At 36.6% G+C, this 25,146-nt stretch overlaps 2 protein-coding genes across 3 annotated transcripts; one reads left to right on the forward strand and one right to left on the reverse strand.

Annotated features, from left to right (window-relative positions):
• The first annotated feature begins 365 nt into the window (after positions 1-365).
• On the forward strand, positions 366-16,481 carry SLP1 (Calcineurin-like metallo-phosphoesterase superfamily protein). Of its 2 annotated transcripts, none has more exons than XM_077358254.1 (10): positions 366-647; positions 867-967; positions 2,065-2,178; positions 5,263-5,475; positions 8,046-8,181; positions 10,689-10,861; positions 11,341-11,429; positions 11,865-11,934; positions 14,408-14,525; positions 16,153-16,481. In XM_077358254.1, the coding sequence occupies exons 1-9, from the start codon at positions 467-469 to the stop codon at positions 14,492-14,494; spliced, it is 1,164 nt and encodes a 387-aa protein (XP_077214369.1). In that variant the 5' UTR covers positions 366-466; the 3' UTR covers positions 14,495-14,525; positions 16,153-16,481. The 2 variants fall into 2 exon arrangements, with proteins under 2 accessions (XP_077214369.1, XP_077214368.1); XM_077358253.1 differs by having other exon boundaries at positions 368-647; positions 14,408-14,516.
• Positions 16,482-18,733: 2,252 nt separating this feature from the next.
• TBL35 (TRICHOME BIREFRINGENCE-LIKE 35) lies at positions 18,734-23,997 on the reverse strand. Its single transcript, XM_077357853.1, has 6 exons — positions 23,645-23,997; positions 22,228-22,504; positions 21,372-21,543; positions 21,009-21,205; positions 20,714-20,863; positions 18,734-19,121 (listed from the first exon to the last, which is right to left on the reverse strand). Exons 1-6 carry the CDS (start codon positions 23,835-23,837, stop codon positions 18,791-18,793), a joined length of 1,320 nt encoding a protein of 439 aa, XP_077213968.1. The 5' UTR covers positions 23,838-23,997; the 3' UTR covers positions 18,734-18,790.
• Positions 23,998-25,146: the final 1,149 nt, after the last annotated feature.

Here is a 25,146-nt window from a genome sequence, read left to right on the forward strand (position 1 = left end):
ATCGTGTTTAAGTCCCCTTATTGGATGGTTAGGATCATCTATAAAGTATGATATAAGGATATTGGACTAGATCATACTTAAATATGTGGGTGTACCATATCAAAGATTAGGGCATGGAAATGGATATAATTAAGAAACAAGAAAAGAAAATAATCAACCGTTCATGTTCATGTCCCCGATTCGATGGTTTGGATCATCTAATAAGTGTGATTCAGATTTTAAAATAATGACATCTCATGTTAGAATTAATCAACGGCTCATGTTAGAAGTCCTTCACTTGTATGGTCAGGATCATCTAGTGCGTGAATATTACGAGTCTATACTACATCTTACGAATAATCGCTTAAAAAAAGAAAAGAAAAAGAAATCTTTAACACTTGGCTGAGGGATTCTCATTTCTCAAACGCCTAAATTTAGAAACTGAGACTCGTTGTAGTTTTTTATAGCCTACAACTCTTTTCAAAACATGCCTTCCTTTTCTCTCACTTCTCTGCCTCTTCCTCCTTCCCAACCTCGGAAATCCTCAGAAACCTGTTTAAATTGCAAGAAAAACATTTCCGATGGAAAATTTGGAGGCCTGAAACCCATCACCGTCACTGGAAATCCTCCCACTTTCGTCTCTGCCTCCGGTCGCCGAATTGTCGCAGGTGAAATTACATCAATGCCCATTAATCATTCAGTATTCCCCCTTTTGTTGGATTATCATGTCAGCAGTTTGTTTGTTTTATTTTATTTTATTTTGGGCTTGAATTTCATGGTTTAAATTATTGGAAATTTGAGAGATATCAGAACAATCTAAATGGGGAATTAGATTGAAACTTCTAAATGAGTAACTACTCATAGTATATTACGGTTTGAAATTTTAGTTGGAGATTTGCATGGTGATCTTGCACAAGCTAGATGTGCATTTGAAATGGCTGGGGTGTTGAGTTCAGATGGCCAAAACTTATGGACCGGTGGAGAGACGGTATGCCTATTTGTGTAATTTATATTTAACTTGGGCTTCATATGTTATTGTGCATTTTTGTGGCTTACTGTCTTATAGCTGGCTAGACCTCTCAGTATGGTATTTAGTGTTTGATTAGCAACATTATATGGATCATAATATCAGCTTCAGTATTTTGTATTTAGTTTGAGGAGAAAAATCCAACTATTATATTTGCTTTTACTCTATCGGCACTTAGATTCTTTGCTGCGAGTAGAAATTTCTCGTGTGAGGGTGTAAGGGCCTGTTTGTTTAAGCTTATCACAACCTATTGTGAATGCCAAACTGATTATTAGACTCAAAATTACGTTTAAATTTGAGTCTAATAATCGGTTTAGTACTCACTATCAGTTGTCATAATCTTAAACGAACAGAGTCTGAGTAGAGTAAATGCTCTCTATGTAAAAATTATAAACATTTATTGGTAGGGGCTGAATTTCAACTGTCCTCTACACAAATTCTAAGCAATGGCTGCCTCTGTGTTTTTTCCAGCAGATAAGAGCATAGTTTCAAAACTCCCCTGCATCATTGTCGACTCCCTTTTACCTTGACCACATTCACATCAAGATAGACCGAAAAAACTTCCTCAAATAGCTAATTTTTTCAAAACATAAATCTTCTAAAATTGAAAGTTTCTTCAGGTAGAAAATTTCACCAAATGGAAATCCATGCTTTGTCAGATTCAATTAATTACTGTATAAATAAGATTGCACTCTATAAAGTGGGTATATAAATTGAAGGTGTACATATTTAAGACCACTCTCCATCTAGTTAGTGTCTCCCTTTATTATTATAATATTTATTAACAAGCTATTTGACTGCATTTTCTGAATCCTATTGAGGCTTCTTTACCATGTTTGGTTCGAAGTACGGGGAAAGCTTCTTCCATTTATGGATTTTTCTTTCCAATTTCATAGTCCATCAAGATTTGCTCCATGTCCATGATTTCTATAGTTATGCATCTATCTTGTATAACATTTACTGAAATATTTCTAGAACGCATTGTTTAACCTAGTTGGTTATTTGTAATTATTCAAGACGAAGCACACTGACAATAATCCTGTCATTTGTATATCTAGGTATTAATTCAGCTTGGCGATATTCTCGATCGAGGTGAAGATGAAATAGCTATCTTATCTTTATTGAGGTCATTGAGTATTCAGGCAAACACTGAAGGTGGAGCTGTCTTTCAGGTCTGTTTTTAGTGATGATGAAAGTATGGTTTCTGATTGTTTCTGGAAACTACTGAATTGTGCGTGTGCGTGTTAGTGTGTTAGAGTGTTAGAGTGTTAGTTAGTTAGTTAGTTAGTTATAGATCAAGTTCATCATTCTACGTCTAAAATATTTCCCTTGTTTGTTATAGATCAAGTTCATCATTCTACGTCTAAAATATTTCCCTCGTTTTTAGGTGTTAACTTGGATTTTACATACTAATACTAATGTGTATCATTTCCATTTCAAAAATGCATTTATAAACTTATTTCCTACTATTTGACATATGTTTTGTATCCATCACATTTGTTCTTACAAATGGGAATGGTTTCTGTTTCAAAAATGTGTCTTATATGCCTCTAGGATGTTTTCGGCAACTTTGTTTACGTTCAGTGCAAGATCAAATGATGATAACTAGAGCAATCCTAAACAGAAACAGAAACGATTTACTTATAAGCTAATAAATTACAAGAATGCTCCCACTTACAAGAAATGAGTGTAACTAGAGCAATCCTAGGCAGAAACAAAAATGATTAATCATCCACACCAATATAATTACAGAAATGCAACCGCTGCAAATATTTCTAACCAACGGAGGTCATTGATTTTGTCTGACCTGTGATACGATTGGAAATGATGATGCTTTAATACAGCTAGAACTCGAGGATCAGATGCAACTGATGTTCGTTTTGCTCCATGACAACAACATAAACTGTTTTGTTTTTTAAAACAATGCCAAGGACTGGTATGATAGGGTGTGAAGTGTTTACAGAAAATGTAGTAATTCAATGAACTAGAGGGATGCATTAGAAGCTTCTCTATTTATACAATTACATAACAAACAATATCCAAAATTGCATTTAAGTAAAAAAAAAACCTTTACAATACTTGCCTTATTGATGCAAACCATAAAATGAAGAAGGAAATGTAAACATCCTAAACTGGATGGACATAATGATCAAAACTGTTAATATAGGGGTCCTTATATTATGGTAGAGAACTGTTTGAGGATCAAGTATGATGAATTTTCAAGGCATAAACACACTCAGTCTATTGATTTTGAAGACTACTGTGAACCATCCCCATATGGGTTCATCATCATATAATCACTTGCATGGATTGCTTTTCAGAGTTGAACACTATGGACACAAAACATGGGGGCACGTAATGTTCGAGGACTTTCATTAATAAAATGAGGAAGGAAATTTAAACACCCTAAATTGGATAGATGTAATTATCACAACTTTTAATACAGGCACCTTATATTATGGTAGAGAAGTGTCTGATGATCATGTGTGATGAATTTTCAAGGAATCAACACATTCAGACTGAATGATTCAGTCTATTGATTATATAAATCAACTATGCACCATTCCCATGTGGGTCTTCTTTATCAGATATTCACCTACGTGGATTCCTTTTCAGAGTTGAAGGTAGTATGAAGTCAAAAATTGAGGCGCACATAATGTTGGACTTTCTATGAAAGTTACATGTACTGGATCTGCATGTTTGCATGTATTGGATCTGCATGTTTACGATGTTAATGGGAAAAATAGCATTACAACTGGTGTTTTATAATATAAAATAGCTTTATGTGCTTATCACTGCTTCTAGAGGGTTATATATTTTTTTTAAATTTTTTGAGTGGTAACCTTCTCGAGGGTTCTATATGACCGAGGGTGTTGCTTATAAAGGTAACTTTTTGTTTCCTTATTGCGTCAATATTCTTGTACCACCATTTTGGATATGGTATCAACAAAAATATTTGATCTTTCCACATTATCATATTTTAGAAGCCATTTTTAATTGAATTTGGTTTTTTCTTAATGTCCTCTGTTGGACTCAGGTAGAACTCATCCATAAAAGCTAGCCATTAAGGGGAGGGTGCCCAAGTCCTTAAAAGCCCTTCCACATCCATTCACTTTTCTGAAGTGTGATCTTTACTTTTGCATGGAACCCCAACAATCTGCCCCTCCCCGCGGAATCAACATGGGAACTACAAGATCTTCCCCAAGGGGTTTTTCTTCGTTCTCGAGGGTACACCAGGCTTACCACTCCCCGCCTCTGATACCACTTGTTGACATTCACCATAAGCTCATTTGTCTTGGATTCTTCCTTGACAGACTTCTTTATCTTTTCACTTGCAAGAATGGATGGCATTACCTTTGTTGTAACCAAGATATCCTTTCAGACGCGAAAGGTAGTAACTAGGTGGTCGTAGGACCCATGAAGAGACAGCAAGAGAAGTTGTGTTAGCCCCCTCTCTAACTTGCACCCAACATTCAACAGTTCTTATACCCCATGTTCTTAAATTTCGGCCGAAATACCGAAATTTCAGTGATTTTGGTCGGGACCGACACTGAAATTTAAGATTTACATTGAAATTACTGAAATTCCCACTGAAATATCGGTTTCGGTTGTTTCCAAAGTCGACATCTAAAACCTTTCTTATACCATCATGTTCAAAGTGTTGAGATGTCTTAGAAGACTTGAGTTTTCTTCCATCCGAAGAGCATATAGTTACTTCTTGAGACACAACTTGTTGGTTAGTTATTTCTCCCTGTAGAGACTCTCGAGTTTGCTTCAAATCCTGGTTGCAGTCTCGTCGTCAATTATGTTGTAAGTGACCTTTGCCAAACATAGACGAATCATGCTAACAACCTTCATATCCAACTCTTCCAAATTGTCATCGGTCATCTTTTCTGGTTTCTCGTCTTTGCCTAGACCGGATTTTGCCGAACCAAGAGATCTGTCACTCTTGTTTGCCACAGGCTGAAGTCATATGCCTCATTGAATTTCTCCACCTCGAACTTGGCGCTCGTCATCGCTGCAATCTCCCAAAACCTAATCGCTCTGATACCACCAGTTTGTTGGGAGTCTGGGACCTAGGTAGAACTCACCCTTAAAAGTTAGCCATATGAATTTGGTGATTCATATGATGAATCATGGATTGTTATAGGCATTTTAAATGCTCTTTATGTTTTTTAAGTGCATATTTATAGCATTTTTTCATTGCATGCTAGTAGAATTATTTTGATTTGGAGTTTTCTTTTATATTCTTTCAGGTAAATGGAAATCATGAGACCATGAATGTTGAAGGTGATTTTAGATTTGTTGATCTTGGGGGATTTGATGAGTGTATAGACTTTTTGGAATACTTGGATGATTGTGAAGACAACTGGGATGAAGCTTTTGTTCATTGGGTTAGCGTGTCTGAGAGGTGGAAAGAAGATCGTCGGATGTCCCAAAGTTACTGGAGTCCTTGGGATCTTGTGAAGGTATTATGCTACTCTGTTTCAATATCTTTTGAATTTGTTTGCAATTTCTTAGAAGATGTTTAAAGCTTCTTGCCTCTTGTAAGTATATTACACTTGGGCATATATAGTTTGAATTGATTTAAATACTTGCAACAAGAGAAGGGCTCTATTAGATTTATAGTTATTCATTGGGAAGGTATACAATTAAGAATTAAAGGATTTTCATAAAGATCAATTGAAGTAGTTAAAATTTTGTCTCACAAAGATTGCAAAATGAATAAATATGAAGTTCTTGGTTAAAATGTCATTGTTTAAAGGTGCTCATGGTGTGCCATATTTTGGCCCTGTTTGGTTGCACAAATGCTCGACAGTCATTGGAATTTCAAATGCCAATGAATGCCGATTCCATGTTTGGTAGCCAATATTGCATTGAAACTCCAATTGACTACCAGACATGTTTGGGACATCATCATTGTTTTTTTCCTACGTGGTGCCCATGTGGCACTAATGTTCCCTCCTCTCATTTTCCAACCAAAATTTACCATTTAGGAGTGGAAAAGGTCTTCTCGTATTCTCTTTCTCTCTCTCTCTCTTCCCTATCTCTCTCTGCCAAACTTTATATTGGTAATGACACCCCTACTTTTTCCACTACTCTCTGCGAGGATTGCCGTGCAACCAAACACTACTTACCACTTCCACTATTCTCCGAGTGGAAATTCTAGACATCTTCCATGTTTTTTCTTTTTTTTTTTGTTTGAATGATTGACATCTTCCATGCTTTTCTACTCCCTTTTGGCTTCTTATTCCACTACTCTCCAAGCCACTCCAGAGCAACCAAAATAGTGTTTGTATGGTTTAGTTACACATGAAATATTGTATTGTGTAAACATGGTTCCACCACCTTATTTATTCAGTTTACAATGCAAAAGTATTGCTAACATCACATAAGTTCAAAGATGTTCCTAGAATTTTTTGTGACTTCCAATGCATCTTTCATTTTGCATGCCCAGTTTTCCCAATAGCACTTTGTGAGGCTGATCTAGAAAATAGGTTCAAAATTGATTTTAGGTACCTTGATATGTGCTATACTGCTATGGATACATGAGATGTGCCCTTCCGACGAGACAAGGATTCGGTTGTTCTGAAACTTGATGAAAACCCACCAAGGTCATTTGGCAGATTCATCAACCAAGATATCAGTTTGAATGAGACCTCAATCCCACAACATGGAAGGGCCTACCTTTTGGAGGAACTTGATCTCATTCTGTAATGGTTCTTGGTTTAAAACCATTTGCAGTGACACCATGCCCCACATAGGAGGAAGTAATCCCATCCTCATTATTGGAAAAAGGCACCCTTGAATATCCTTTGTCTTGGTTGCCTTTGCTGACTCCCTCAAAGTAAGGCTTTTGGCAACGGCTGAGGACTGCAAATGGATGGATGAAGAGAAGTCCTTAATAGACGGTTATGATTGTCCAATTGGTATGAAAGGTCTGGATCTTGTACACGTATTCCACGTGTATTGATTGGATCATAGTTACTCATAGGAAGATAGAAAAAGTGTTAATAAGTACTTGGGGTTGCAACTCGATTTGGGTGGGTCGGGTTTTCCAGAACCCTACCCTACTTGAAAACTATCTAGGGTCGAGTCGGGTCAGGCTTTCTATGGAAAACTCAAGATTCATAAGCCTGACCAATCCCAACCCGAGAAACTATCTCAGGTAGGGTCGGATCGGGTTTTTTTACAAGATGAGTGTTACTCCAAAAATAAGTTAGTCATTGATTTCGACGACAAAAACATATCGCTCTTCACTAAAGAGATAATACCGTTAAAAACTATCTAATGGATATGAAGTGCAGATAAATATGGTATTGTTACCAGTTCTGTAAATTTAGTTCTTGCAGAAATTCTTGTTTTGTTGTGTAGAGATTGAAGCAAGTTATTTTATGGGAGATGATTTTTTTGCCCCGCTCCCCCTCTCCCCTTTTGTAGGATTATGCGCCCCCCCTTTTCACATGAATTGTGGCAGACTTTAACGCTTTTTGACGTCAAATCACATGAAAGCGGGGGGCACATAATCCGCCGGGGGGGGGGGGGGGGGGGGGGGTGAAATTGCAGCTTTGCTCATTTCTTTCTGTGAGCTTGATGCAATTTTTGTTTTACTTAGTCACTTTCCTTATCTCTATTTATTATCTATATTAGGTCTCTTTTTCAATTTATCTAGCTGTTGGGATCATTCTAACTATTCTTAAAGAGATGACGGCTTACATCACCAAAGAGAAAAATAGAGAAAAATAATTAGTAGCAATATATGCTCAAGTACTCGTCACCATTTTATGCGGAAAAGAATATTTGATTCTTTATATTTCATACTGCATGATTTACATTGTCAATTTATTGGGTCTTTCTTTATTATCAAAAGTCAAAAACACACATTGATTCTTATCACTGTTACTATCTTAGAACTGCATTCATGCTTAAGAAAATGCATAAGGCCTCTGATTTTTTTGGACATCCAATGAAAGCTATAGATAGAAACCTTCAGAAATTTTATAATTATTCTGACAAATTTATTCTAATATTAGGACAGAAGCAAAAGGGGGTGATTGCAAGATCCTACCTCTTAAGACCAGGGGGTCTATTGGCATGTGAATTGGCACGCCATGCTGTTGTACTTAAAGTTGATGACTGGGTGTTCTGTCATGGTGGACTTCTTCCACATCATGGTAAAATAAGATTCTATTGTCTGAGTTGACTGGTGGATTAGTCATCAAATCTAATGCCTAATGGAATTAAATCAAAAGGCTTCCTCCTTTAAAATTATGCTTATGATGCAAATAAATTTTCTCTGATGTTTATTCAAGTTGTGAGATTCTAGATAGCATTTATAACCTTTTTCTAAACTTGATTATCTGCGGAAAACACATTTAATAGACTGATCGCCCAATTTATCCCTACGTTGACTCACAATATGGACAAAACATACACATCTAAACCCATTTCAAAAAAAAGAAAAGACAAGAAAAAAAACATACACGTCCAATCTCAAGAGGGCATGTGATTTATAAGGTATGATGTGTAATTTTGGAACTTCCATTGCCTAAAGGAGAGATCTTGTGACTTTAAGAATATGAAAGATTTTTCTTTGAGCAATGCCATTCCACCAAGTATTGACATGTGGTTAGAGACATAATACCATTTTCGAACAGATAACCTTTCAAGTCATGAGAAATATACTAGCTTCTATTACCAAATTGAAGGATTTTGAAATTGGTCTCCAACTGGTTCTAGATCACCTTATGGAGGATCTTAAAATGTTGGATACCTCATCTTTACTTTTCATAAGATATATCTAGGTATCTCGAGAGCAATCATCAATAAAAGACACATAATATCTATATCCAAACATAGAAACTCTAGGGGATGGACCTCCACACATCAAAATGTGGAATTTGGAAATGAATCCAGCTTTTATTGATGATTGGGGAAAAAAGTAGTTCTACAATGCTTGGAAATCTAACATGTGTCACTGCAACTTGCTTACAGTAATTTATGACAAGTTTAGGAAATAACTGACGAATACTAAAGCAAAGGAAAATGACAAAGTCGAGAATGCACATCTCTCAATCTTTTTTCAAACTATAACTTTGAATGAAAAGCAACCGAAGATGAAGGTGCCACACTGTCCAAAAGGTATAAGCGTCCATTCTCACGACCACCACTAATTATCCTTCTCATTTTCAGGTCTTGAAAAACACAGTAGGAAGGAAAAAAAGGTTACACTACAATTCAAGTATTTAGGAAGACTACTCAAAAATTAAAGATTGGAAGAGAAATACGGAATGTGAAGAACAAAAGTTAATGTTAAGAAATGAGACACCTTAAGGGTACCTTTCTTCTTCTTCTTCTTTTTTGAATGATACCCTAAGGGTTCCCTGAAATAGAAAAAAAAGAACCATAATCTATTTCCACATTATCTTTATTAGGACATAAGAAGGAAATAAAGCGGTCAGAAGACTTAGTACCTGGCTATTCCGCAGTTGATTTGGAACTCGATGAAACCTAAGGATGCGGGACACTTACAAAGGTCATCAATAACATGGTTTGTGGGATTCATAGTTGCATTACCAGAGGGCAACTATGGATGAGTCTCATGAGAGCACCTATCATCAACAAACAAGCTCTCTGTTGAGTATTTTCAGTTTTGTTATTAGGGGTATTATGCACTTTTTTTTTTCTCCATATAAATATAAACTGGGGTTAGAGAGTTTAACTCTCTAATTTCCCTTTCTTTTATACTCTTCATACAAAGTATGATGTAAAGAGACTTTATTTCAACATTCTAATTGTCTGTTGATTGCTTCTTGAGAAATCTAACAGCCTTTAATAGCTAATTAGAGAAGTTTGAATAAAGATAGGAGTGCCACTATTAAAACAATGAGTGCAAATATCTGTTCACAGACACAAAGCCACCGGCAATTGTCATCAAAACTTGCATATTCAATGTATGATGGATTTTTTTTTTTGATAAACAACTTCTCTAACAAAAAGAGCAAAAATGCATCATTTTACCTCAAACAGAGAAACCTTGAAATTGCAATTCCCATCTTCGATCCATTGGTCAACGTTTGATTCATGTTTTTGATGCCTGATTTGACTAGGAATCACCGAGAAATGGTCACACAAGCCTTCCTCAAAGAGATTATATCTTAAAGAGGTGAAAATTGTGAAAAAATGGAATCAGGTTGCATTCTAAGGACCCAAAAAAAAAATCACATGAACCATAGGAGAGGCACAGCATGAGAGGCACATCTGTGCTGTATGGGGTGGTAGTATAGACCGATTTGACAGATAAGCCCCTTTTATCAGCCCAATGAGGTATTCTTTGCACCTGCCGATAAAAGTGATTGTATTAAAAACCATGGCTATTAACAGTTAATATCCATTTTATGATATGAGTTGGTTTATGTTTAGAAAACAGTTCCATTTTTTATTACAACATTGGCCAATCTTACCATAAAATACTCCGTTAGACCCATGATTATTATGACCTTTGGGTGTGTATATACTTGTATGGATCCTATTGTACACACATCTCATATACTCTTAAATATCTAGAAGGCGAGTAAATGTATCTGGTATGATAAATAGTTTTCATCCAATTCATTTATGCTACCTGATAGAGGTATTTCTACTTTTTTTTTTAAAATGAGAGGTATTTCGACTTTTACAGTTGCATATGGTATAGAGAGAATGAACAGGGAAGTATCTTATTGGATGCGAGGGTTTGATGAGAACAATGACAGCCCAGAAATTCCTTTTATAGCCACCAGAGGTTATGATAGCGTTGTTTGGAATCGCTTGTATTCGAGAGATACTGCAAATTTGTATTATCAAAGCCAGCAGGTAACTAATTCTTATGATGCAAAGAAGAAATTTAATGAAACGGTCAAAAGAACCTTATATATTTGCTTGAGTAGCTGATAGTTCCGATACTAAGTTTCCTATAATACATAAGTCACAAATATCGTTCTCGGGAATTTCTCGGCAAGGGAAAATCTCCGGATATATTAAATTTGTTTTATTTTTTCGGGTTTATATCTGGAAACGATAAAAATAAAATTATTTAAAAATATATAAATTAAGAAAAAGTATGAAAATAAAAAATATCGTCAAAATACCATAACAATATCGTGATATTATCATGGTAAATGAAAATGATAATATCGCTATATTTTTAAAATTCTTGGGATTGTTTTGGGATTTTGTCGTTTTATCAAATTGTCACGATAAAATCGCTATATTTTGAAAATATAAGAGATATTTGTGACATAGTATCATAAAACTTTATGCATCTTTCTGAACTGAATGCATACGCTCATCAGGTCTGTTCAATTGTTGAAGAAACCTTGCAAGCAGTAGGTGCTAAGGCAATGGTAGTTGGCCATACTCCTCAAAGTGGAGGAGTAAATTGGTATATACCTTTTCTTTAGTGGAGCTTTTTGTGGAAAAAATATTGATATTAACTGCAGGCAAGGATTGAAATGTCGGTTTCGGCCACAACCGAAACCCAAATTTAGGTTTCCGCCCAAACTATGTTAAAAAAAATGTTGGTTTTTTCGGAAATTTTTACCAAAATTACCGAAATTTTGTGGAAATTTTGTTTAAAAAAAAAAAAATCAAATTTTACATTTGGCTGAAAATTCTGAAATTTCGGCTGAAATATAGACCAACACCGAATCTATGTACTTTCTGTGTCGGTCCAGACCGAAATCCAAATTTTTGGTATTTTGGCCAAAATTAAAAACCATGACTGCAGGACCTGTTCTATTTCTCGGGTTATCTATTTTTAACATTTTTTGGCTGCATTTGTCTTCTGGGAATAACTATATTTTGAAATTTTGTGCAGTAAATGTAATGAAAGCATATGGCGTATTGATGTTGGAATGTCAAGAGGAGTTCTTAATTCAAAACCCGAGGTGCACTAAATTTCTTTTCCAGTATACTGACAGAATGTGCCTCCAATAACTCATTCAACATATATATATGTGTGTGTGTGTGTGAATTTTCTGAATTGCACAACTAGTAACAGTTTAGCTATCACATGTCACGAATGGGAATGCTTAATATCAAACTAGTTGCAAGGTCATGGTTCGTAAACAAATTAGCAGTCAAATTACAGATTCCTATACTCAGAATTGTGAAATATTAATATGGCATGAGGTTCGTACACTCAATGTATTTCTGCACTGTTTATTGAAGTTTCAAATACATCATTTCGGGCTTTGGATAGATAGGATTGTTTTGATTATATCTTCAGTGTTAAATAAATCTTATATTTAAATGGAAGAAGGAAAATAATAATATATGCCGCGGTATGAAGAGCCTCAACCTGGACTTTGTGATGGGTCTTTTCTTCTGCTCAACTACACCATTTTGAGAAGGTGGGGGGGGGGGGGCAATAAAACTGCTAAAGGATATCGTGAGAGTGGCAGAAATCCCTGAAGGTTTGGGACATATATTCTCCGACGTCATCACTCAACTGTTTGGCATAGGTGTCGAGGACAAAAAACTTTTTTTTTAAGGAAAAATATCAAGGTGAAGTGAGATAAATCATTGATGAATAGGGCATAGAAAGTGAACCAAAAAGAGAAGGAGAAGGAGCTGGTCCCCCCACAATAGAATGTACTAAGTACTAACTCAAACAGGAAAAAAGTATGGATATTATTATATGAAGTAAAGGAAGTTTGGTCCACTTCCTGAGTTTCCAGCTGTGAGATAAATGTCTGTGGAAGCTTATTACAAGAAACATTAATGTAGGGCTGTAACGCGACTGTCTGTGAAGGCTTTAAAGTATGTGGCTTAAGCAATCACGCCACACTGAAAAAATATAGGAGGTAGATGAGGCAGATCAGAAATCATAAGTTTCTAAAATTTATAGGTTTCTGTAATGAGTACCCCTAGCAAGGAGTTCTCCAATTATAGATCCTCACAAGAAAATAGGAAGGTGTAAAAATAAAATAACATGAGAAGTATGAAGTGAATTGGGAAACAAAGAACAATTTACACTGGATGTTTGGAACTTAATACACATCAGGGACATGGAATTGACCAAAAATAGATGGGATGGAACTATGGAAGCTGTACTAATATGACTAATAAGAAGAGACCAATCATTACCCAAGATGACATGAGAGGAATTGAAATAAGGAGCTGAGAAAAGATTACATGTGTTATCGATCAAATGATGGGTGACACCCTTATCGGACATGTGTAGGTGGGCAGTTGGGTGGTAAGGGAAATGTCTCCCAACTGATGAGCAAGAGTCGCATGGGAAAATAGTGTAGTTCCGAAAACTACATACCTGATAGGTGACTAGAGAACGAAGCCCGCCACGATATGGAGCAGAGACGACTCCCCAAGGGAAATAAAGTGTGGGCAACATGTCCGAATGTAAGTGGGGTTGGGTCGTAAACCATGCTGGGGACCACCACAGTGCGGATGAGGAGCTTACTGTCTAGGTCGAGGTGTAAGACATCCCTGATGTTGATAATGAGGGTTTCCACTATCATGTCCATGCCCACATCCACGACCGCAAGTATTAGACAATCCACTTGAATAAAAACTCTCAAAAGTATTTAGAGATGAAGATTGATTGACCAGTGTCTTAGAGGATGCCTTCGTAGGTTGAAGAAGACCATCATACTATTGTAGCTGGACTCGCAGGTTAGACAAAGGATAGAAACTCAGATCTAGTCACCATCGTGGTACTAAAGATATGATGGTCATCACCAAGCTTCTTCTGCGAGTAATGGACCTTGTCACACTCATCAAGTGGTTATTTGATTGCAAAAAATTGATCAAACAAATTCTTAAATCTTTAGGAAATACTCATGAGTTGATAGAGATACTTTCTGGCAGTTCTTAATCTTTGCCTAAGCTGCATAATACGAGATTCAAGTTGTTGGCGAAGGAATAATACTGATTTTTGTTAACCAATTACTCTCCCAAGTACTCGACCACGTCAACCCAGTACTCAACTGCGTTAACCAATTATTTGGTTGCGTCAACCAAGTACTTACCTGTGTCACGGCAAGTCGACTAGGATTTACTTTAGCCGCGTTTTGACATGCACCCACGTTTTGAAATATTGGTAGGAATAATACTTGTTAAGAGAAAGTTTAGAGAGAAAAATGAATGAGTTAGGGTAATCTCCCCCTGACTCATATCTTTATACTAAAACATAAAGAAATGTACAAAGTCCTAAATGCCCTTAGGCAAGTTACATATTCCAACAATACTAATTTTTGTTCCAGTAGTTCATGTTGTCTGATGTTTTGCCTCAATATTTGTCGACCTTATGGATTGCTGTTAATTCGTTGTTATTTTTGGTGGCTTCCTAAATGTTTTAGTTTTTGGAGCTATAAACTGTTTTCTGAACTGACGGGGCAGGTTCTGGAAATAATAGACAACAGGGCGAGAGTAATAAGGAACAGAACAGATGCCTCTAATGAACTACATATCGTGGACTATACATGAATACGGTATATAGACTGACAAGGCTGACAAGGTAAGACAGCAGAAATATCTTTCCATTTGTTACTGAACTATTTTCCTATTGACCAAATTTCTCCACAAATAATAACCATGAGTAATTGGAGAAGATTCCAGCAGTGCTTTACTTATTAATAATGTTACTAGATTACCTGAATTTTTTTACTTCTATTGTTTGAACTTTGAAAGAGGAAAGACAATTAACTCACTATGAAAAATTTCCACGTAACAAAAACTCCTTTTCTTGTGGGTATGCATGCTTAACTCTTCTTTATGTTGATTTCTAATAGAATTAACAGATAAAGTGACTATTTGTTGAATATGGATATTTTTTATGTGATTTTTCAAAATACATTTTTGGTGTGATCTTTTTTTTTTTTTGAAATGGATTTTTGGTGTGATCTTCTACATGTTTTTTATTTGAATTGGAAATAAGAAAGAGCTGTAGCCACTTTTTGTACTGCTTCTACATGTTTCAAAGCTTAGATCCATGATTTTTTTGCTTCTAGCTGTTTATTTTTCTTTTTCTTTTTTCTAATTACTTTATTTTAATTTTTTCAAACTTTATATTTTTCATGTTTATTGTGCATTCTCATTTAATATGTGTTGCTATTTAACGGCCATTGAGCTAAATCCACATGTCTCTGTGTTAACATGCCATTTTTGTTACCTTTTTTTTTTTTTTTAGTATTTTTTCTAAAATTCACACACATATGCCATTCTTTGTCCTAGATTTATGTGTGTATGAAAAGGGCGGCCCAGTGCACGAGGCTCCCGCCATTGCAGGGTCTGTGGAGGGCTAGATGTACACAGCTTTACCCCTGCTTTGCAGAGAGGCTGTTTCCGTGACTCGAACCCGTGACCACCAGGTCACAATGGAGCAACCTTACCATTGCGCCAAGGCTCACCCTCTCCTAGATATATGCGTGTATACTTGTGCTTATTTCATTGTCTTTTTTTCTTCATTTCGACCATTTTTTAAAAAAAATAAAAAAGTAATTTATGTTCTTTTTTCTCATTGGTTTTCATGCATTTGTTATTTTCATTGTAAAAAAATATTACATCCTTGTCTGACAATTTCTATGTTTCTCAATCCTTAAGTTGCTCACTAACATACTAGAAACATTATAAATTATAAATATATGAATGCTAAACTCAGGGGCGCCCTTGCAAAAATGGAATGAAAGGGCGCCCCCATTGGATCCATGTCGCCATAGTGCATGTAACATCCTTTTACGTTTTTGCTATTATAAATGCACTATGGTGACTTGGATCCAATGGGGGTGCCCTTTCATCCCATTTTTGCAAGGGCGCCTTTGAGTTTAGCATTCCTTGTATGAAAATATATATTTTCTAAACAAAATATACCAAAAACATTAAAATTAAAAGTAAATAGGATCACTACTGGATACCGAATTGTCTGTGTATTTCCTTTCCATTCATGTTTCCCATATTTCTTCTTATCTTAAATTTCTGATTTTTTCTCTCATTAATGTTCACTGTGACCAAGAAATTGCATCACAGCGATCATCATTGATTTCATCTACAAGGGTTTCTTCATAAAATGAATGTGCTACTCTATGTATTTGGATTTTTGGTATGTTATAGTGGTCTGCTCTAGCTTCACATCGATGTATTTTCAGGGAATATACCACTGGTTTTCAAGCCCAATGTTCAAGTCAAAAACAGCATATGAGAAATGCCATGATATGAAAAAATTCCTACAGGTGAATGGGAGATAGCAGTGGGAAGTTAAGCCAACATGCTATCCATAGAAAGTATCCCAAGAAATTGCAGATTATTTGCATAAATTAAATGTAATGAAACCAAAGTAAATTAAGTGTATATGCATTATATGAATATTACTATCTTCATGGATTTGTGGAAAGTTAAGCCAACATGCTATTCAACAGTATATAAATTATATGTGTATTACTTCATGGTTTTATGGAATCAAAGGATGAACTTGCCATATTTTGGTGCTGGACTGTTGGTTTCAATTTACAAAATGCACCTCAGAAATTATAAATGAAGCCCGAGGTCTTTTTTTTTTCATTTATATCATTCAATATATAGAAAAAATGGTATTGTGATTTAAATATGCCTTTTCTTGGAGGAACGATTCAATATGTGAGCATGGTTCTTGATGCTTATTTATAAGATTTTGAGGGTGTCTATTCCAAGTTATTTTGTATTTCTCTGTGTGTACATCTATGTACACACACTGTACGTATGCTAATACCACAACATACATATAATATGTATGTTGTAGTATTAGCATACATAAATGTACATATGTACACGTATAAATAGGCCACTGAATATAACATATCTCACTGTCAAGAGCGAATTTCTTATTATTTAGATATTTAGATTCAAAAAGAGAGAGAGAGAGAGAAGGGGATCCATTAGAAACTTGCAAAGCAAGCAAATTGTTGATAAAACCCCAAAATGGCATTTTCCCTGACCCATTCTATTTTTCTCCTTTCCATTCAGGAAAGACAAGAAAATTTCAGGGCATTTCCTATTGAATTTAAGAGATGAGTGACTTGACTAACTATGCTCTATTAGAAATGAACATAACAGAGTTTTCATGGGTAGACAATTGGCATAAATTCTTTTAATCCCGATGTTGATAAGATTCTGCATGCCAAGTTCTCAGTGCTCATTTTTTTTTTAAAAATAGCCCGGAATTTTTCTAGAACCCCGGCCCAACACAAGAGGAGGACATGCTGCCTCAAAATCCGAAAACAATAAAGAAATCACTTGGACCGAATATTAAGATTTCCCAATATGTCACACCTTATAAACCCCCTTACAGGATTAGGGAGATCTTTGCATTCCCAAACTATCGCAAGCCAAATGTTAATACAAGCCTAAAATTGGACCTTGTAATACAACAACTATATTTCAAGCTTGAACCAAAATAAAATCCTAGATTTGATGCGACCCTTTTGTCACTTCAGGATGCATCCCTCCTGTCTGGCCCCTAAGGTAAGCATCCATTGTGCCTAGTCATCAAACCTTTTTCTTTATTATATGCTTAGCAATGGTAAGCCACATAAGAAAGCCAAACCATAGATTTCTCCAGCCTATAAATCCCCAGCTCAAGTCAGGATTGTGAATAGACATCAGACATGCAATAGACCAAGTTGTTTGGTAGTTGGCAGATATTCCAAACCATTTTTGCACTTAGAGCCATTGATTTTCTGACCTAAGTATTTTTCTTAATGTAGGTATTTAGTACCTTATTGTAGTTTCTAAGTGCGAATCCAAAACCTATGATACTTGGATACTTGTTAAATATTTCTTTTGGCCAAATAATTATCTTGTTTCAAGCATGTGCCTTTCTATTCAAATTAAGTATCATATTTTTCGCTCATTAGTCTTCTATTTACAATTTTATTTCTATTTTTTTTTGAAAATCCAGAATTTATCTAAGAACCCAGGCCGGCACCTTTAATTTTATCGATATGATAAAAGAGTACAAAGAGGGGGACATACCACCTTACCTCTAGATCCACAAAAGTATTACAAAAAATAAAAAATTACAAAGAAGGGGGCATACCACCTTACCTCTAGATCCACAAAACTAATACAAAAATCCTACCTGCTAGCTTGGAATGCCCAAGGAGATTTACAATTTTAACCTTGAGTATAAGTCTTACAAATCTTAATTTTAAATTTATTATTTATTCTAGGGCGATGATATTGTCACCCCCCCTGCGTACGCATTCGCCCCCCTTATTAATGCTTTTTGACGTCAAATCAAGCCAAAAGGGGAGCGAATGCGTAATTTAGGGGGGGTGACAATATCATCGCCCTTATTCTATCATCTAAGTTAAATCTAGTTAAATTTTATGATATTTGATTGATAGATGTCTTGTGCCTTATTACATAATGTAGAATATTAATGTCCATGTGTCATACATTTTGAAAATCTGCCAAGTCGTATCTCCCTTCTTTTGTCTAGTTCCATATCCGTATCTAGTATCAGTGTAGAACTAAATATGCTCTGTGCTGGTCTGATTTTCATATGTCCATTTTTTTATCAATGAATCCATCTCATCCTGTATGGTAAACCCCATGATGTTTTTTATTCAAGATTTAAAGTTTCCATTACCCTTGAACCATATTGGAGCTTATGGGAGTAACTGAACAGTACTGTGGTTCACCTAGCTGAACAACTGCTGCTTGAATTCATCAAAGTCAAGTTTTTCAGTATGGGACTCAAATCAATTCATCTGCTTTCATTAAATAAACCAGTACACTATAAATATTCTACAAAAAATGGAAGATCAGTTCATTCCAAACATCAGGTACACCAGGCAAACACCAATGTATACAATCAGAATAGCTAACAGGATTCAAGAGCTGGTTAGGCGATAGCGTCTCCCAGAATTTTCGATAGATGGATGGGTGTCCATCTTTTCGATACTCAGAGAGCTGAGTGATGTTAAGAACAGAAACTTTCGATTTCAATGTGCTAAGAACATTATCTACCACGCGCATGGTGGGAATGTCAGACCCGCTTCCCCAGTAGCCCTCCATGTCAATGGGAGTTTGCTCGTTGAAGCAATTCCCAACGCTTCCTGGTTCCCACTCCCGGTTCCTGTAGATCATAAATAAATTCAGGTAATACTGATTATTATGGTAGTCATCAATGAACAGTTCAGAGCCAGCTTTTATAGCACCAAACAGTTTGATGATATCTTTGAATGATAGAATGAAAAGAATTGGGCTGATTTTTTGTAACTACTATGCATGCGTTTCAAACTGAAGAAATTACATGGTTTCAGACGAAGTTTCGTTATGTTAAATACTTAGGCCCTGATTGCTTAAGATTATGACAATGAATTGTGCATGCCAAACCGATTATTGGACTCAAAATTACGTTTAAATTTGGGCCCGACGGTTTGGCACTCAGAGTCAGTTGTCATAATCTTAAATGAACAAGGGCTTAGTTGAAATTACTCATCACAAAAAAAAAGAAAAAAGATATCATACACACAGACACACAAGTATCCCGGGCCCATGCTCTGAGTGGTTGTAAAATGGTGGGCCCCACCCTATCAAAATATGAAGGGAATGATGCGACGGGACCACCATCACCACTCAAAACCATGTATAGGGTGGGACTCACTATTTTACAACTCATGTTATTGATGGGATGAGGATACTGCTCTACACATCGTGTTTTATGGGGTGGACCTACCATTTTACACTTCTGAGAGAGAGAGAGAGAGAGAGAGAGAGAGAGAGAGAGAGGGAGAGGTTGCCGCATTTCCAGAGGAAAAGGTTTTTCAATACAAATTTTTATTGGAAAGAAAACGAATGACAATGGAAAGAAACATGGTTTGAATATATTATTAGGGATTTGCAATACAAGTTCGTGGAAAGCCATTTCACGGGTCACTTTTGCAGGAGAGAACAGCCACCTCAGATGAATTATATATATATACTAGTAAAAAAACCCTGTGCGATGCACGGGCCGACAAAGAACTGTACGGACCACATCATAGGTTGATCCAAACCGTCCATGTGATGGAACACAAAATCAATAGGTTGTGCCCGTAAAATCATTTCCATAGGCTGATCCTAGCCCTCCAATCTATAAAGGTTTCCATAATTAAAAAAGCATAAAGGAGGGGGGTAGGATTGAAATTATGTGGCTTTAATGGGTGCCTTTGTTAAAAAGCATAAAGGAGGGGGTAGGATTGAAAATATGTGGGTTGAATGGGTGCCTTTGTTAAAAAAAGTCAAAAAAAGTGATGTGTAATTCTCATAGAATTTTGGGAGATATTCAAATAATTCTCTCCTTTTCTCTTATGCTCTATAGTATATAATATATATGGGATTTGCTAGGGTCCATCGCAGATGGTCTGTTGCATGTGAGAGCAGCCCACAGGCTCACTTTTCAACAAATTTTGTCTTCATTTTTTTATTCATTGACGTGGCTGCTCTCACATGCAACAGACCATCCGCGAAATGCCTTCCGCGATGGACGCAAGCATATCCCTATATAGGCTATTGATGTTGGCTAAACTATGTTTTTATGCACTGTGAATAATTTGCATGAAGGTCATTGATCTATGTCAATGGCATTGCCCATATGTATTAAGGTCAGAGACATCTCCCATGTTTCCAGCAAGACCTAATCTTCCTAGCATGGAAACAAGCAAACACAAGGGAATCGTCACTTACCAGAGATGCGTAGGGGACATGGTAACAAAGAAGACCCGCTTTTCAAAAGGATTCACATTGGAAGCCACCCAATCAGCCCAAGCTTCCAAGGCAAATTTCATGGCTCCCAATCCATCTAGTTCTTCGCAAACTCCATCTTCATCAGTAGCTCTGCAATGACAATAAGGTTTCCATCAAGTTTGTACATATCAAATATAGACAAGTGAGAAAGATCAACAACAAAAAAGAACTATGGCCCACTCTGTCTTTCATTATTGGTATATTCTAAAATTGGTCGCGAGAAAGCTATACTCACAGCAGTTTTATCTTCCCCTGTCTCCACCATAAGTATGTGTTAAAAATCAAAATATCGGCTTTCGCCCACTCGGATGCATGCTTGAGAACTGAATCTGGGGCGATAATCCTATCATCCAATCTATGGTTCACTGGATCATCAGAATTTGACTCAACAAGAAGAGGTGCCCAGTAAAACTCAACTGTAGCATTGTATTCCTATGCAACATACAAACAAACACAAATTTAATATCAATGCAGATGGGTACTACCATATCATGAAGGATTAGTCGTTGAAAATGATCAAACCTTTCTTCATTTAATTGAATATTAGGCATCATTGGCATGATCAAGTTTAACTATAAATTCAAGCATAATGGTTTACCTCTGCCCTAAAAATGGTTAGAGCAGCATTTGGCGTAATGGATTTCTTGCCATCTGGAATAACTGACTGTAACAAACATATCATGGATATCCACTGTCCTCTGTTGAGTGAATCACCCACAAACATCAGCCTTTTCCCTCTCAATTTCTCCAGCATTTCAATGGCATTCCACCTTAAAAACACATGGACAAGCTTCTCAGAACCATATTTCCATCTTATAAAACAAAATGGAAAAAATACATTGCCAACTTATCTGCATAACATTTACCAAAAAAATTTATCTGCATAACAAAAAAGATTTTTATATCGTAAATGTGGAATTGTATTTCCTTCGCAAATACTTTAACAGGGCAAAGTATGAACGGAAGCCATTCGATGATCTAAACAATTCAGCTGTTGTGAGACATGATCCAAAAATCCCACACATCAAAATAATCCTAACTGATTTGCGCCCATTAAATGGGATGGTAGCAGAAAAAAAGTCAATGAACTATATTCATCAGAAAGGTTTCCACAAATCAGTGGAGAGTGTTTTCAGGGCATGGCCTATATGTTGCGAACACAAGCAGATGAATGGTTAAGATAATCAAATATGTGAGTCCCACACTCCCACTTGTACTTTTTAACCCTGATGTATTTCCATCAAAACAGCTCAACAACACAATCATTTCATATCCTGAATTATGATTACAGCCAATCAATCCCATACCACATCACAGAAAGATAGACAAAACTCCAATGCCAACTTACTCTATATGAACTAAATAGACTTCTAACCAAACATATCTGTACATTTTCTAAATGCTGTTCAATTTCTCCATGACCATGACTCAGAAAACAAAATACATTTGCTTACCTCTTTAAGTTGCAGTTGTGAGGCTGCCACCTCCTCTTCTGGTAGGTGGAATCTGGCCTGCCATGTTTCAGGCAAGCCAACTGATCTGACATATATGGGCAATCCGCCTCGTTGTAGAGCGGATGTGAAACATTGTCAAAGACCCAGCTGCCCGAGAACACATCGCAGCTCCCCTGATTTAACTTCTGTTGATTGGATTTCGGTGTTGAAGAAATCCACTCTTCATGGGTAGTGTAGTTTCGAGTTGTAATGCATGCTTTAGACCAATCCAAACTCCCTAAATTTCACAATTCATCATCCCAATAGATCAGGCAAAACAATCCCAACTTTCATGAATTCAAAAGCCATTACCCCAATAGATCAAATAAACCATTCCTAAGCTTCTACGCTAATCACCCCATTAGACCAAATAAACCAAGCCAACCACGCTTAAACTCAAAACTGACAAACCAATAAATAAAATTGGGCTATTCTACTCAGGGATAGAACAAAAAAAAATTCAACCTTCATAAATTCAAAACCCATTATCCCAATAGACTAAATAAGCCAGTCCAACATTCCTAAGCTTCAAAGGTAATCACCTCATTAGACCAAATAAAACAAGCCAACCTTGCTTAAACTTAAAACTCACAAACCACCAAAAAAATCCAACCTTCATAAATTGATAGCCCACTATCCCAATAGACCAAATAAACCAGTCCAACATTCCTAAGCTTCAAAGCTAGTCACCCCCATTAGGACAAATAAACAAAGCAAACATTGATTAAACTCAAAACCCATAACCCAATAGACCAAATTGGGGCTGTTCTCCATAGGGATAGAACCCCCCCCCCCCCCCCCCCCCCCCCCCCCAAATAAAAAACCTTCATGAAGTCAAAATCCATTACCCAAATAGATCAAATAAACCAGTCCAACATTCCTAATCTTCAAAGCTAATCACCCTATCAGACCAAATAAACCAAACCAACCATGCTTAAACTCAAAACTCAAAAACCAATAAATCAAATTGGGGCTGTTCTACAAATGTGTAGAAGGAAAAAATAATAAAAAATAAAGTCCCAATCCTTATAAATTCAAAGCCCATTGCCCCAATAGATCAAATAAACCAGTCCAACATTCCTATTCTTCACCCCATTAGACCAAACTAAACCAAGCCAATCTAACTTAATCACAAAACCCACAACCCAATAGATCAAATTGGGGTTGATCTCCACAGGGATAGCAATCCTGAATTCATTTTATCCTTGAAAAGACTCACTATCCTCTCTTCTTGGTTAAAAACATTAACAGAACAAAATTGGTGAACAGCTTCAGGACAAAATATCCAATCACAGAAACAACTTACAAAAGGATTTAGAGAACAGCCCCAATAAAAGAAACAAGGAAAGCTCTAAATAGGAAAATTTTCCAAACTCACCCAAATCTCTCTTTTTGATTTTGTGACTAGAGAAGCTTACAGATGTGGGGAACAAGCTGTGTGTAGTGGCAGCTTCTTTTTGTTCTTGGATTTGATGGGTATTTTCAATGTAGAGTACAGAGGCTACTACAAATACAGAAAAGAAAAAAGCAAGGAGAGGAAAATGGGTCTTCTTCCTCATCCAACGCTGCATTTTAGGAAGGAGTATAATGGATTCAAAGATCTATATTCGTCAAATGTTGGATTTCATAGTCATCGGACAAAACCCATGATAGATTTTTATTTTTTTTTGGAGTTAAATCTAGATTCTGCCGACAAGCCAAACTGTAAATAGCCATGTGTTTTTCTTTCTTTAGTAAACTTTTCTGGTCAAAATGAGCTTTAGGCCGAAGCTGGGTGTATAACTGTATTAGCCACATTTGAATCCAATCGAGTCATATTGATCAGGACCGTCCAATTAAATAGTAGGGTCATTAGATTTTTTGGTTTTTGGGTATGACCCGTTGACCCCATCCCATTTGGGTATCTATATGCGAAATACCTTTTGCGATGGGGCTAGCAATTTCCTTAGTGGAAGGTGCTATTGGGTCAGCAATCATACACTGATCTTCAGTGTATAGAGTATTTTGTGAGAGTTAGGAGAGAATAAAAAAGAAGGGCGCTGATATTTCCCCCCGCCCTTGTAGGCTATTCCTCCCCGCCCCTCTACGGCTGGTTAACGTTTTCCCATCATTTGACCGGTCTCTCTCTCTCTCTCCACACACACACAACACGAACAGTTTGTGGAATGGTGGGCCCATCTTTGAACAACGTAGGCCCCACCATACCACATCATAGGATAATCCAAACCGTCCATTTGATGGGCCATAAACGTAAATAGGTTGCGTCTAGACTTGGCAAAAGCGATCCGTGCCCGCGGGTCGACCCGACCCACCCGCAAATTTGCGGGCACGGGTCTAAGTTTTAGTGACCCGTCAAAAACTAACCTGCAGGTGACCCAACCCCCAAAAACATGGGTCGGGTCGGGTCAATCCGCGGGCACCCGCATTTTTACAGTATTTTTTAATTTCTTTGAGAATGTTATCATCACTGCTGTTTTTTATGAGGGAACTCCTCACTTTATAAAAAGTACGGTATGGCCTGCACCATAGGATTATCCAAACCGTCCATTAGATGGGCCATAGCCTAAATAGGTTATGCCCCAAAAATTATTTCCATTGGTTGATTCTAACCCTCCGATCTATAGAGGGTTAGGATCAACCCTCTAACATTCAGATTGGAGGGTTAGGATCATCCTATGGAAATGATTTTTGGAGCATAACCTATTTAGGCTATAGCCCATCTAATGGACGGTTTGGATCATCCTATGGTGTGGGCCATACCGTACTTTTAATAAAGTGAGAGTGCGCACATAAGAAACAGTAGTGTTGATAACATTTTCATCTTATCTTTATTTTATAAGAATTTGCTACCAAGGAGCCTATTGCAATTTCTCGGCAAGT

The sequence above is a fragment of the Tasmannia lanceolata genome, unplaced genomic scaffold, assembly GCF_043159265.1.
Source record: "Tasmannia lanceolata isolate RefF3 unplaced genomic scaffold, GAP_Taslan_0.1 ptg000016l, whole genome shotgun sequence".
Lineage (NCBI taxonomy): Eukaryota > Viridiplantae > Streptophyta > Magnoliopsida > Canellales > Winteraceae > Tasmannia > Tasmannia lanceolata.